Here is a 14,119-nt window from a genome sequence, read left to right on the forward strand (position 1 = left end):
CTTTGGATCACTTGAGAGGGGTTGAATGTAACCCTTGACCAAAGGAGGTCACCACAACGTGGAGTAGGCATTGGCCGAACCACAGTAAAAATCGCTATGTCTCTTGTTCATTTTACTTATTGTGATTATTGTCTTCTTAAGTTCTCATACTCACTTGCAATAATGCTTCTAAGTTTAATACTCATCTTAAAGGAGCAATCAAGTGAAGAGTTCTCTTTTCTTCTCTCTTCTCATCCTAACTTGGTTTTCACTAACACATTTTATAAACCAAGTTTTTGTTGTTTAGAGCAAATTTTATAGGATCACCTATTCACCCCCCTCTCGGTGCTCTCAGGAACTTGACTAAGGATTCTCCTTTGGAGCATGCCTATCAAGATTCTCCTTTGGAGCATGTCGATTTTATTTTACATCTACTACTCCTTTTCCCTAACCTTTTCCAACCCACATCATGTTGTGTGCATCCCTTCATCTAAGACCAAGGATGGATCGTAGGGCTTGACGGTCAACCTAGGGCAACCCATCAATGTTCATACTCCAATTGGGTTCCTTCTCAAACAAGAGCTCCAATGATTCCTTTGCTAGTTTGATCAGAAACTAGTGGTTCTTAATCACGAAGCATAATTGGTTACCTTTTGGTGGTTTAATTGTAAACATCTTCGTTGTTAACCATGTAAGTTTGAAATCATTGTTGTCTTCTTCGATTCGTGGTGGTCCAGATGATCTAGCCCTAGCTGGTGTGTGATTCGAAATCAATTCAATGCCAACACCTCCCTTTCCTCCAAATGCTTGCCTCACCACTATAACTTTCCTTCCCTTCCTCTCCTATTCCAAACGCTCCCCTCTTGGTAACTGCTTATGTCTAGTTCATTCTCTCTTTGGTCCCTCTCCTCCCAATAACATGATGTCGTCGACAACATTTAGAAAAGTAGTGCATGTACTGTGTGAGATCTGACAATAGTAAGGTCGAAGATGCCATGATTTAGGCTTATTAATTTTAATGATAAAGCAGTTAATGCTTAATGTTTGACTATTGTGTCTTGACTGACCTACCTGGGACATGTATGGGTCTGAGCCCAGACACGACAGGCAACACAACATGACACGATTAACTAGTTGTGTCTGTCGTGTCTGTGCCTATTTGTGTTGTGTCGTGACATCCATTTGGATATCATTATTGGGCCTATTTGGGGGCTTCGAGGTCGTCCAGGAATTTAAGGGTCATAGTGTAGTGCATATCGTAGCTATTACCATGTTTGTGACTGGTGTGCTAGTGTATTTGACACCTGGATCATTTAAAGGAGGAGAGAACGAGTCGACTGATGAAGGTGTAATGGGTCTCTAACGGAAGAAGTAATGGACACACAATATGACAACTACTTCATCTTTTCATCTGCCCAAAACTCCTGCCATTATTTACTGCTTATAGTACACGAGCCGTAACAAATATAAGAAGAGAAAAAACCCTCACTTCTTAGCGGAGTTGAGATAGAGAGCATTCCTGTCTCAATCATCCTTTACGTGCACACAGAGAGTTGCAAGATGAGGCCTCTTGGACCATTGACCGCTAAACACATCATGTTAGAGAGCGGTGTTGTGGTTTCTCGTTGAAGATCTCAGTGTTGGTGGACGTGCGAGGGACAATAATACGAACATCTATCTACATCAATTGTAGTCCACCGCTCACAATGTTAACTCATGTGAATGAAGCCACTAATGACTTGGGCATTGTCTCTCCGTAGGGTAGATATTGATATCTAAATTTGCGAAATTTGGTTTATTCTCTATTATAGTAAATACAATATTATTGTGGATATCTACTTCTGAAATAGTAGTAGATTTACACATATGTATATATATTGTTGAATATTTACTGTAAATTTTTTAGATAAAGGTTAAACTAAAGATAAAATTATCTAAATCCTTGACCGCCGCCACCGCCCGTTGCTATTGGTGCCACCGTCCAAGTGTCCAACTAGACTGCGTGTTACAGTGCGCGCGTGCCTTTGGGGCCCGCCAAGGCAGCATGCAAGTGGAGCTGCTTTTGCCCTCTTTTTCTCTACGCGCGTCACGTCACGTCACCACTCAAACCGAAATAGCTGCTGTCAGTGATAAAATTCAGAAGTGTGATCATCGTATGGGTGCCTAACATCCGGTCATCACTGTTTAAATTGTTGCCGGCCGGCGCAACCACTCCTCTTTATCATCTAGTATATACTAGTAGGGTTTTTTCGCAATCTATTTTGATAATTTGATGGTCCTTTGCCTAAACTGTTCACAGCAGCGTAAGACCTGCGGCATATGACCGATTTCTAAAACGTTTTTTCCTTAAAAAACATAGGATTTTCTAAAATTTGGGACCAAAAAATGGGGCAAGAGAGGGAGAGATCCCAAGCCTCTATGTGTGGTGTCTTACTTCTCTAAAGTTTTTCTTTGTTGCTCTATCGAGTGTCTCGTAGTTCGTTCCGCCGTTCTCTCTAACGAGACCACCGACCCCTCCTTTTATATACCACCGGTACAATGCTCGTGCGTTGTGACGTCACATAAATTATTCAATAAAATGTTAATGCACAAGGAAGCATAACACATAAGTCATTTATGAGAAAAACTATCTCATCAGGGCATTGGTTCCTTGGGTAAATGCATGAGAATGGATGTTTCTTTCCACACTTGCAGTTCATGCTGCCTAAAAAGAGGAGGAAATTTATGTTTCTATGTTAGAACAAAGTAAACTCATTCAGATATGGAGATGCTCAATTAGAGAGAAAAAAATAGGAACCAAAAAAACAATAATCTGCAAGCACATGTGGGAAACTAGGAACTACAATTGAAAATGTAGATAAAAAATCCCCACTACTCACTACATCCATTTAGGCTTTGTTCGTTTACACCAATCCCGCTCTGGATTAGCATGGATTGGAATTAAATCCATGCCTCAATCCATGCCCCAAAATAATCCATGACTACTTTTTTTTATTCGGTTAAACCCATCATGAAATATAACCCAAAGGTTTGGGAAATTTTTAAACTATGGAAGACATGGATTCTATCCATAGCCCATTAGGTATGGAACAAATCCATGAGATATTGCACAAGTTTACATTAGAATCCATGGATCAAAAGAATAACTAGCTTTGAAAGTCACATGGATTTGTTGATGGATTTAATCCCACCATGAGATTGAGTGTGAGATATGGATTCACCCAATCCATACCCGGATTAAATCCATGGTGGGATTATATCCCATGTAACCGAACAAGGCCTTACATGGACACTTATCCACATCAGTACAACTTTATCCACATAAACCAATGTGTGAACATAACACATAAACCAATGTGTAGATAAAAAATCTGCTTGTTAGCTTGCTTGGGTACGACATATATTTAAATTTAAACATGCTGCTTGACATAACAAGGAGGTGGTGCATGGACTCCCGACTTGGTGACGGTCGCCAACCCGCCATCAACTCCGACCACGAAGGTATAACCCACAATTACCCCTCAGTTAGATTAGGACTCTATCATCATCGAGGTAGTAGATGGATTAGTATAGGTTTCTGTTTTCTAACACTCTTATCACACACCAAATCGGGGACACTGATCTGCTCAGGACTCTAACGTTGCAACAGATTGCAAAAAAAAAAAAAAATGTTGGGGCAACAAGTAAAACCTGTTGTTGGAAAAATTCTTGAATCCCTGGTACAGGTGATGGCGATTCTTGGATTGCCAAGAATTCAAATTGCAATGTAGGTAAAGAATTATTCCACATGAATACATTGTGTATGAGTTACTGTGTTAGATCAAGAAAAAAAACGCTCAAATGAGCTTCTATAATCAGTCACATGGTGGACAACCATCTATAATTCACAACTTGCTAAACAACCACCAGCCACTTTTCTCCCGGCTTAAAGTTGAAGGTCGCTGTAACCATCAGCACTTAAAATGCATTAAGCTCCCTCTTGGATGCCAGCAGAGGCGCTTCTAATAGAACATGAGCAGGATCTCTCCAAATTGCAGGTCATCATGGCTCAAGTTCAAGGATCACCAGTAATCTTTACAAGAACATGATCCATCCTTGAAGTGATGAAACCGAATCCGATCCCTCACAATGATTTCAACATTGTATAGCTTCGATATGAGCTTGCTGATGGTGTGGCAGTCTTTGCACACTCTAAGGTTCTTCAGGATCCGAATGGGTGCCCCAGGTGTTGCATTGAGTAGGCCAAATGATATGGCTAGCCGTTCGCTGTGCAAACGCAGGGTGGCGCCTTTGGTGCGGTCAATGTCGGCGACCATAGGTGCCTCCGACAAGTCCGGCTTGTATCCAGCAGATGTGAGCCTCTGTTGGATCTCATCCAGCTTCACGTATATCTCTTCCGACTGAGGATGCGAAGTGTCACCCGCGACAAACTGGTGCACTGATCCATCCATTTCAATGGAGCTGAACCCTGGCTCCTTCTTGAAACCCTCTTGGCTCATCAATTGCCGGATCATGCCCACATCGTTCCACCGCTGCGCGGACGCGTAAACCCTCGAGAGAAGGACGTAGACGCCACTCACAGCGTCGTCAGGGACATCAAGCGCCAGCTTGGCCATAGCCTCACTGAGCTCCAGCCCAGCATTCCTCTTGCAGCACGCGTCAAGGAGGCTCCTCCAGATGATGGAATCAGGACGGCAGTTCATCCCGGCCACAACATCGAGGGCCTCCTCGATGAACCCCGCCCGTGCAAGGATGTCCACCATGCACCCGTAGTGCTCGATCCTCGGCCTGATCCCGTGCTCACTGACCATGGCAGCAAAGTACCTCCTCCCTTCGTCGACCAGTCCACCGTGGTTGCAGGCACTGAGCACCGCGACGAACGTGATGGCATTTGGCACCAGGCCCTCCACCCTCGTCATCCGATCGAACAGATCGAGCGAGTCCTGGACGCGGCCGTGGTTGGCGAGCGCGAGTACCATGGCGTTCCAGGACGCGAGGTCCCGCTCGGACATCCGGTCGAACACCTGGCGCGCGAGCTCCACCGCGCCGCACTTTCCGTAGAGGTCAACGAGCGAGTTGTTGATGAGCACGTCGCGCGACACCGCCGAGGCGCCGCCGAGCTCCCGGAGCAGCAGCGCGTGCGCGTAGAGCCCGAGCGAGAGCGCGCCGGTGGCCGCGCAGGCGCCGAGCACGCTCTGCACGGTGTAGGCGTCGGGCGCGAGGTCGGGCCTGTCGCGCTGCATCTCCCGGAACAGGTCGAGCGCGGCGAGGTGGTCCCCGTTACCCGCGAGCGCGTCAACGGCGGTGTTCCACGACACGAGCGACCGGTCCGGGACGCGGCGGAAGACGGCGAGCGCGGCGCCCGGGCGGCCGCAGGAGGCGTAGAAGTGGACGAGGGAGTTGGCGACGACGGTGTGCGCGGGCGCGAGGGCGAGCTTGGCGGCGAGCGCGTGGAGCTGGCGGCCCTCCGGGAGCGCGGCGAGGAAGGCGGCCGCGGAGAGCGCGGCCGGCAGGGAGTAGCGCGGCGGCGGCGGGGACGGGGAGGCGTGCAGCGTGCGGAAGAGGAGCAGCGCGCGGTGGGACAGGTCCGCGCGCCGCGCGCGCGCGAGGGAGCGGAGGAGGTTGACGGAGGAGCGGGCGGCGTCGGTGGCGGCGCCCCGCGGCGGGGCGGAGGGGATGGAGGAGGCTGGCGCGGGGAGTGGGGGCATGGTGCGAGGGCGAGGAGGAGTGGCGTGGCGTGGCGCGGCTCATGGTGCGCGCCGGGGTGCGGGGAGTTGGGAAAGGTTTTGGTTAGCGAATGGGGACTGGGAGAGGAGAGGATATGGTGGGCACCGGCCAGCGTGGTTGTGTGGACGGCAACGCCCGTTGGGAGATTTTCCTAAGGGCGTTTGGTTAGTTTATGGTACTGATCCATAATAAACAAAGCAAAAAATGCATAATTCATGCGTATGATAATTTTAACTAGCTCTTTGCAGAAACGTAAACTAATATGCATGCTCTATTAGTCCGTCGTCTTGCTTGTGCGACATTATGGTCAAACCATCTACACAAGATAAATAAATAAAAAGTACTAATTTAGTGAATACGTCAAAATCCACGCATGTCGTAATTTGCCAAAACTTGTCATTATAATGAAATACACACAATTAATGTTATGATGTGATCATCTAGGCTAGTTGACTACTTGTTGTGGCGTCCGGAGTAAAATAAACAAAAATGTCATAATAATCGATGTGATCTTAGCTTAGTGAAATAAGCTTTGTTCATTCGTCATCATTTTCACACTACTCATCCATACACAACAAAAGGGCCTTCAAATGTCGCGCGCCATAAATAAATTAATTATTGCATCTATAGCGAGTTAACATCTCGCAAATAAAAGTTAAAGCCAATTAACTTAAATTAAATAGCAGCGTACATGTAAATCGTGGTCAAATACCATGCCATGAGCATATATGTTGATCTTAATAAATTAATTGTGCATGGGTAATTTAGTGTGACGCTACAACATATCTACCCAATATAAACATGTGTACCCATAAATAATAAAAGTTGTCGATTCATGCTTTCGCATTATTCAATAAGGCTATAAAATTTTATCTATAAAAAAATAATAAATTATATGCATATGGGATATAATACGTTGTCAAATAAAGTGATAAATATCAAAGTGAATTATTCCTTCTCATACATCCATGATAAGGTGTATATAGTGTCCCAAAAGACACGTATACTCAAATAATTAGACAAAGGTCGTATGCTGAGTTATTAAAATTTAGCGGCATGCTATGCTTCAACAAATATCAATATACACACAAGAGTGTGCATGAATTTAAATACATGCATATTATGATTCGGTAGAGAGATGATCGAGCTAACAAATAACCGTGCAAGAGGTATTTGTTAGCTCGCCAACAGTGAAATCACGTCATACTTGCCAAGTTCAGACAAACGCATGCAACCACCCACAACTACACAAGTTGAAGACTTTTGTTTTCTTTTGTAGTTTGTAATAGGCTAGCCCCATGATGTAATTTTTATTTTTTATGTACTTATGTTGGAACACTTATTGAGGGGTTTTCTTAACGGAGATGTAATTAACACAATTTTTATGTAAATATAAGAACTGTGGAAGTATGAGCCTGCAATACCTGCATATTTACTCTATTATATCTAAATTAAAACTTGTCTTTGTTGACGTGGAAATGACTCTTTTGTCACCTGTTTTCCCGACATCAATAAGAAACTAGGTTACGACTCCACTATATGAGGTACTATATTTAGGATCCGAGAGACCGAGCCATATAATCGTTTGATGACTTTATGAAATAGAGTCACTGTTGGCGAAGAGAGAGAGAGAGAGCAATAAATGAAGGACAGTGATAAGAATAAATCTGCTTTAGTCCCTTTGCTATCCTTTGAGGGAGTAAAGACTAAAGTCAATTAGTCCCTACCTTAATCATTTTATTTGCAAAAAGACTAAACAGAACTAAAAAGCAAAGACTAAAGATTAGTCCCTCGATCCAAAATAGGGTCTAAGTAAAAAATGTGTTATATCATCGTCATCATCTACTAAGAGAGTGTTTGTTTTCTAGGGACTAGTTTTTAGGTGGTGTTTGAATGCATTAGATCTAATAGTTAGTTGGCTAAAAATTGGTAGTGAAATTAGCTAGCTAATAAATAGCTAGCCAACTATTAACTAATTTACTAAAAGTAATTAATAGTTAAACTATTAGTTAGAGTGTTTGCATGTCTTAAACTAATTTTAGCTGCTAACTATTAATTCTAGTGCATTCAAACACTCCCTTTGTTTCTCTATTTTAATCTCTAAATGACTAAAAGTGGTGTTATCTTTATTTTAGTCTATGTACTTTGCAATTTAGGGACTAAAAGAGACTAAAATAGATGTATTAAAAATTAGTCCATATAAACGAAACACTGGATCACCACACCAACATCATAAAAAATAATATTTTATATATATATATATATATATATATATATATATATATATATATATATATATATATATATATAAGTTTCTATATTGCTGCCTAGTATATATAATATATACAGTAAAAAGAAGCCGCCTCTATACTCCGCCTTCTCCTTCACCACCGACTCCATCCTCATCTTCCCCTATTAATCAGACAGGGCAGTGCAAAGTCTGGTCGCCGCGTTCAGTGGAGATGCTCGACAAACAACAGTCGGACCTCGCCATCTCCGCTCTCCTTCTGGCCTCTTCAGCGAGCTGGTTCACTTCACTGAAGCTCGTCTTGTTCTCGAACATGGACGCTGCCTCCGGCGGCTGGAGCTCCAGCCCGTGGAGAGACCTCTGAGCATGCGCCCATCTGCGTTCCCGTTCCTCGGCACCGAAGTTCTTCTTGCTTGTGAATGCGATCTGAGTATATATGCCAGCAAAAACAGATGGTTACAAAACCGAACCTTCAAAAACTCAAAACAACCATGCATTCTCGGTGTTCTTACCCTCTGCTCAAGGACGAGGTTCCACGCTCTCCCGCTCAGCGCGTACCGGATGAGGAACTTGATGATGTCCAGCGGGAGGTAGCAGACGATGTTGTACAGCCAGATGACGCCGGCCCAGCCCCATCCGATGCCCTTGATCGCAGCAAACGCCCAGTTGGCATACACAGCAATCAGAGTAGCGATCTGCAAGCATGGCAAACGTGAGCAGGCTACGGAACACAACATGGCAGCAAGTCATGGACCAGGATCGAGCCGACTCACCAGCTGCGCCACCAAGAAAGCAGACACCAGCAAGAACCCAGGACGCTCCACAAAGGACCAGCTGCGAGACCGCGTCACGAAGATAAGGGCCTGACTGATCGTGCTGACTTGAAGGTATACCGCAGAGGCAAGCATCTGGAAATCGTCGTGGGCAAGGCTTTCGACATGGAACAGTCGCTGCAAAACAACAGCCATGACAAAGGATGAATGAACGCACTGAATCATCCTCCCCAAAACTTTAAAGATGCTTAACAAGCTGCTCCAAAAAAAACTTCAAACAAGCTGTTGGGACTCCATACCGGGAAGAAGTCGGTCTTGTACGCAGCCCAGAAGAAGATGACAGTCATCATGGCCAAGTAAGTACCGAGAACTACTCCAGTCGCAAAAATCTCAGCTAGCTTCCAACTGTCAGGCTGCGGAGATGGCTTCACTCTGTCCTTGGAGATAGTCATAATGGTTCCTGTTCATGCCCAGAGGTTGAAGCTGTTAGGTGACTAATTAAAGGTGCGTGAATATGGACAGAGCAAATTAAAGACCAACTTACCATCATTGAGGATGGCGATGATCAGGACCATAAATGGTGGGAAGTCAAACTTCCAAATCAGCGCAAGAAGCATGAAACCAAGCTGTTATACAACAAAGTATCTAGGGTTCAGTTGTCCAATCAGTCAACCGAGCATTATTATTTTCTAAATATTAAGTAGAAGTACATACCACGATACGGATGGTGATTGATACAGCGTAGATCTGCAAGCAAAAAAACAAACTTTGAAAATACTGGACACAGGAATGGAATGCTCTTACAGGCTGAAAAGGAACTGCTGAATTGACACACCGTGTAGTTCTTCATTCTTTGAAAAATCGCACGGCTCGTCAGCACGGCACTGATAATCACACTAAGGCCTACTTCGGTTAGGACGATGTCAGAAGCACTACGAGCTGCGTCGGTGGAGTCTGCCACTGCAATACCAATATCGGCCTTCTTCAGAGCTGGAGCGTCGTTTACACCATCCCCGGTCATACCGCAAATATGTTTTCTTGCTTGCAAGCGCTTCACGATCTCATACTTGTGTTCTATGAAGCGATTATGAGTTAGAGATACAAGTCAAGGTTTAGACACACGAATATAATTAAAAAAAACAGGTATTCTGCAAAGTTCTACCTGGAAAGACTCCAGCAAAGCCATCAGCAGTCTCAATCAATTCATCAATTGGCAAAGAAGCAATTGACTCATCCTTATTCTGTTCGAGTAAAGCAGATGAAGGGTACATATTAGTACCCATTCCCAAACGACGTGCAGTTTCCTTCCCAATAGCAAGCTGATCGCCTGAGAGGGGGGAAAGTCGAGTCAGTATTACAGTACAACATTTGCATTTCAGTAGCACTAGCCAAATCTGCAAACATATTACTATTATTATCAACAAGCTACCAAGGAATATTACAAACCTGTAATCATCTTGACATTGACACCAAGATCGAGTGCCTTACTGATAGTGTCTGCGCTATCTTTGCGAGGGGGATCAAAAAGTGGCAAGAGGCCCATGAACTCCCATGGTCCTCCAGGACTCTCTTTCCTACCATCTGGCACTTCCTGTACATAAAGTTGTCTAGTCAAGTACAATAGACATGCAGTTTTATCAATATTACATGTCAAGGGATCACACACCTGGTAAGCTACACCAAGTGCTCGCAGACCACGTTCAGCAAAATTGTCAATCACAGCTCTGACCCTTGTTTCAATATCCGTCTTGTTGTGGGCAAGATGAAGGATCTGTTCAACTTCCACTGTTAATAACTGAAATCCATGCCACAATGTAGAGTTCTCAATATGTGCTTAGCAAGGAAAACAGTACCTGCTCTGGTGCTCCCTTACTAACACGATGCATTCTTCCCTCGCCATCAAGGTAGGTTAAAGCAGTTCTTTTGTCGGTTGGATTAAATGGCAGAAAATGGATCTCTTGGACACCAGCACGAGCCTTTTGTTAAAAAAAAACAGAAAGTTAGAATAGAAGTAAAATTAGCATCAGCCTGCAGATCACAAATTCCTGAGGAATGCCCAGTACCTCCTTTGGATCAGCCAGCATACCAACTATTGTGGCATCTATGGCATCCTGATTTTCCGTACGAGAAGCTCTGGCAGCCATCAGAATTACAGTATCTTGGTCAACCCCTCTTTGGAAAACCTGATTCAGTTAACAATCATGCTATGATGGCAACGATGATCCGTACAAAGAAATTCTATTAAACTTCTAGTAAAAACAGCGTACCTCTACAAGACTTTTGTCTACAGTCAACTTGTTCAAGGTTAATGTCCCAGTCTTGTCGCTGCACAGAATGTCCATGCCAGCCAATTCTTCAATTGCTGTCATTCTCTTAGTAATTGCTCCCTAAACCATCATGCAAAAGTCTTATATGAGATCACATGAGAAACAAAGATCAAAACTTTCCCCATTGTACAAGTGCATACCTGTTGAGCCAAGCGATGAGCCCCGATTGCCATAGTCACAGAAAGGACAGTGGGCATGGCAATCGGAATTCCTCCGATCAGAAGCACCAACAGATTGTCAATCCCTGATCGGTAAGCCCTGTGTTGGATAGGGTACATAACAATGATCTCCACGAGCATTCCCACAGCAATTGAACAGATGCAAAAGTTTCCTATGGCGGTGAGAACCTGGATAGTGAAATAACACATTATCGCCACTTCATAAATTTTCAAATAAACAAAGAAACTTCTGCAAAGCAGGGTCAGAAGCTTGCCTTCTGGAAATGACCAACTTGGTTTGTTGAATCGACAAGATGTGCTGCCTTGCCGAAGAATGTGTGCACACCGGTGGCAATGACAACGGCCTCGATCTCGCCCTGTTTGCAAGTGGAGCCAGAGTACACTCCATCGCCAGGGCCTTTGGTGACCGGAAGCGACTCGCCGGTGAGTGCAGACTGCGGCCAACTCAAAAGTTTAGGAGAAGCACAATTTAATGCCGACCAAAAAATCCACATAGAGAGGAGCAGCTTCAACTTTGCATTACCTGGTCAATTTTCAGTGGATCCCCTTCAAGCAGACGAGCGTCAGCTGGAATGATGTCCCCAAGCTTCACACTGATGATGTCTCCTGGCACAAGGATAGCCGATTCCTCCTCGGCCCACCGGCCGTTCCTGAGAACCTTTACCACGGCAAAACCGGAATCAGTAACAGCGCAGCGATGCAACCACACAGCAGACAGGACAGGATACCTTGGCCTTGGGGGCGAGGCGCGCCATGAGGGCGGCCGCGGCATTGCCGGCATTGTTCTCCTCAATGAAGCTAATAGTGGAGTTGATGATGAGTAGAGTGATAATCCCCACGAAGTCCTGCCAGTCGGGCGGCTTGTTCTAAAAAAAAAAAAGAAATCAACGGAAACACACATCAAAACCTCTGAAGCCCGGCTTGTTCCAGAACGCCTATGCTATGCCGTGTCTACACGGTGTGAAAGTTCAGTACTTACTCCCCCATTGGCGAGCGCGATGGCCATGATGGCGGCCGCCTCCATGACCCAGGACAGCGGGTTCCACATGAAGCCCAAAAATTTGAGGAATTTGCTCTCCTGCAGACAGACAGACATACCCACAGCCACACATAAGCTTCCCGATGACCTCTGCGAGACGGAGCAGCAGGAACAGGAACGCATGAAAGGCAAGGCGGCGGATTCCTTCACCTGCTTCTCTTCCAGCTTGTTGGGCCCGAAGATGGCGAGGCGCTGCTCGGCCTGCTCCGTGGAGAGACCCTGCGGGCTGCATCGGAGGCTCTCGAACACCTCCTGGATCGCTATGTTTTCCTGCGCAGGGACAAGACCGGGGTGGGGAGACCGGCGTCCGTGAAGATCGAAAATTGGTACGTGGAAGCGGCAGAAAACCACGCGCGCGCACACAAAGCAGGCGGGAACGGGGGAAAAGAGAAATAGAAATCACAAAACTAAAACCCCATCCCCACCTCGCACAAACGGGAAGAAGAGCGAGTGGTAGGTACTAAAACCCCATCCTCCACCCCACCCCCGCAAACGAAAACGAAACTGAAATCCGCGAAACGAGGGAGGGATGCACGAGCAGAGCTTCAGCGCTCGGCGGCGGCGGCACGAAAGCCGGAGAAAGCAAAGCAAAGCAACCGCGAGAGGGGCCGCCAGAGAGTCGCGCTCGCGCGTACCAGATCGACGGCCTCCTTGAGCACGGCGTCCAGGTTGGACGCCTTGTCCTCCGTCGTTCCCATCTGCTAGGATGGCAGCTCGTCTTCGCGGTGCCGCGGGCAGGCGGGGTCGGCAGTCGGGGGTAGGGCGGTAGGCTGGCGACTCTCGCACGCGGGCAACCACGATCCACGATGCGGCACGCGGCCGTATATATAGTGAGGGGGAGGGGGAGACACGGACACCACGGCCGCGGTACGGTAGGATACGGTAGGTGCAGCCGATTGCATCTCCTAGATTCTCTCTTGTCGGTTGCCTGCTGCACGTGATTGCATCTCAAGATTCTCTCAGCCCTTGATTTTCTGTTATGAATCGCGTGCCTGTTGCATGCCATGCATAGCGCTGGGCGGGCTCATATAGTCCTGCTTTACTTTTTAAAAAACACATACCTTTGTCTATAATTGTAACAATATTTTGGTGATATATGTACGTGCAATTGCTCGTATTTATACACGTTTAGTTGCATGCACCAACTAGTTTAATCTAAAAATTGGAAGATGATAGAGACAGATAAACTACGTATAAATTATAATATTGTTAAAGATATATACTTACTACGAACGTGTTAGGGCTGGTTTGGTGACAAATGAATTGAAGGTGGTTCATGTGTAAAGAATCCTCTTGAATCCCTCCAATTCTCTCGTCACCAAACCCGCTCTTATAGAGGAGCTTTATTTGTTAAGGGTAGATAAGGCCGCGTGATCATATTGGTTTAGAAGATAACATTGTTGGATTAATGTGGGCTTGGCATTAATGCTATGGTCCACTTTAATGCTATGGTGTACTAATAATTAAGTATCATCTTAGAAGTTCAAGGGATAAATCAATCAACTTAAATAGGTGGACCATTGGTGCATCTATTGAGAAGTTAAGAAAAGGATGAAGGATTGTCACACGCGCGCGCGTCGCCGTCAGCCGGGCCCGTGGTTCGTGAGTTACTCGTCGGTTTCTAGTTCTAAATGGCGCGACCATTACTGTCTGTTGCCCTTCTCCCCTCCCTCTGACTGTTTATAAGAATTGAGGAGGAGGACACTCTTCCAGTTAGACGAACAATCTCTCAGACGCGTTGCAATCAGCACATTCTCGTCCCACCTTCTGCGAGCATAGAGAGAGTGGGAGAGCAGTCCTCCAATATCGTCGTCCGCTGAGGTACACTTGCACGGGTTTGCGAGCGA

General features: G+C 45.7%; 2 protein-coding genes across 2 annotated transcripts; both read right to left on the bottom strand.

Moving 5' to 3' along the window:
- Window positions 1-3,650: 3,650 nt before the first annotated feature.
- LOC103648228 (pentatricopeptide repeat-containing protein At1g59720, chloroplastic/mitochondrial) lies at window positions 3,651-5,769 on the bottom strand. Its single transcript, XM_008672715.3, has one exon. The coding sequence runs from the start codon at window positions 5,685-5,687 to the stop codon at window positions 4,041-4,043; it is 1,647 nt and encodes a 548-aa protein (XP_008670937.1). The 5' UTR covers window positions 5,688-5,769; the 3' UTR covers window positions 3,651-4,040.
- A 2,237-nt stretch (window positions 5,770-8,006) lies between these two features.
- On the bottom strand, window positions 8,007-12,970 carry LOC542303 (membrane H(+)-ATPase 1). The gene is given in 20 exon segments (NM_001111890.1): window positions 8,007-8,380; window positions 8,467-8,649; window positions 8,728-8,904; window positions 9,027-9,187; window positions 9,272-9,353; window positions 9,442-9,474; window positions 9,563-9,801; window positions 9,890-10,054; window positions 10,174-10,318; window positions 10,394-10,498; window positions 10,581-10,703; window positions 10,791-10,910; window positions 10,995-11,114; window positions 11,195-11,401; window positions 11,488-11,667; window positions 11,757-11,891; window positions 11,962-12,099; window positions 12,213-12,311; window positions 12,423-12,542; window positions 12,908-12,970. Coding segments are annotated over 20 exon segments (2,850 nt in total). The 3' UTR covers window positions 8,007-8,125.
- Between the last annotated feature and the right edge of the window lie 1,149 nt (window positions 12,971-14,119).

This window comes from Zea mays, chromosome 2, assembly GCF_902167145.1.
Source record: "Zea mays cultivar B73 chromosome 2, Zm-B73-REFERENCE-NAM-5.0, whole genome shotgun sequence".
NCBI classification, from domain to species: Eukaryota; Viridiplantae; Streptophyta; class Magnoliopsida; order Poales; family Poaceae; genus Zea; species Zea mays.

Coding starts and splice junctions, on each gene's coding strand:
- LOC103648228 (XM_008672715.3), bottom strand. CDS start 5,687: ATGCCCCCACTCCCCGCGCCAGCCTCCTCCATCCCCTCCGCCCCGCCG.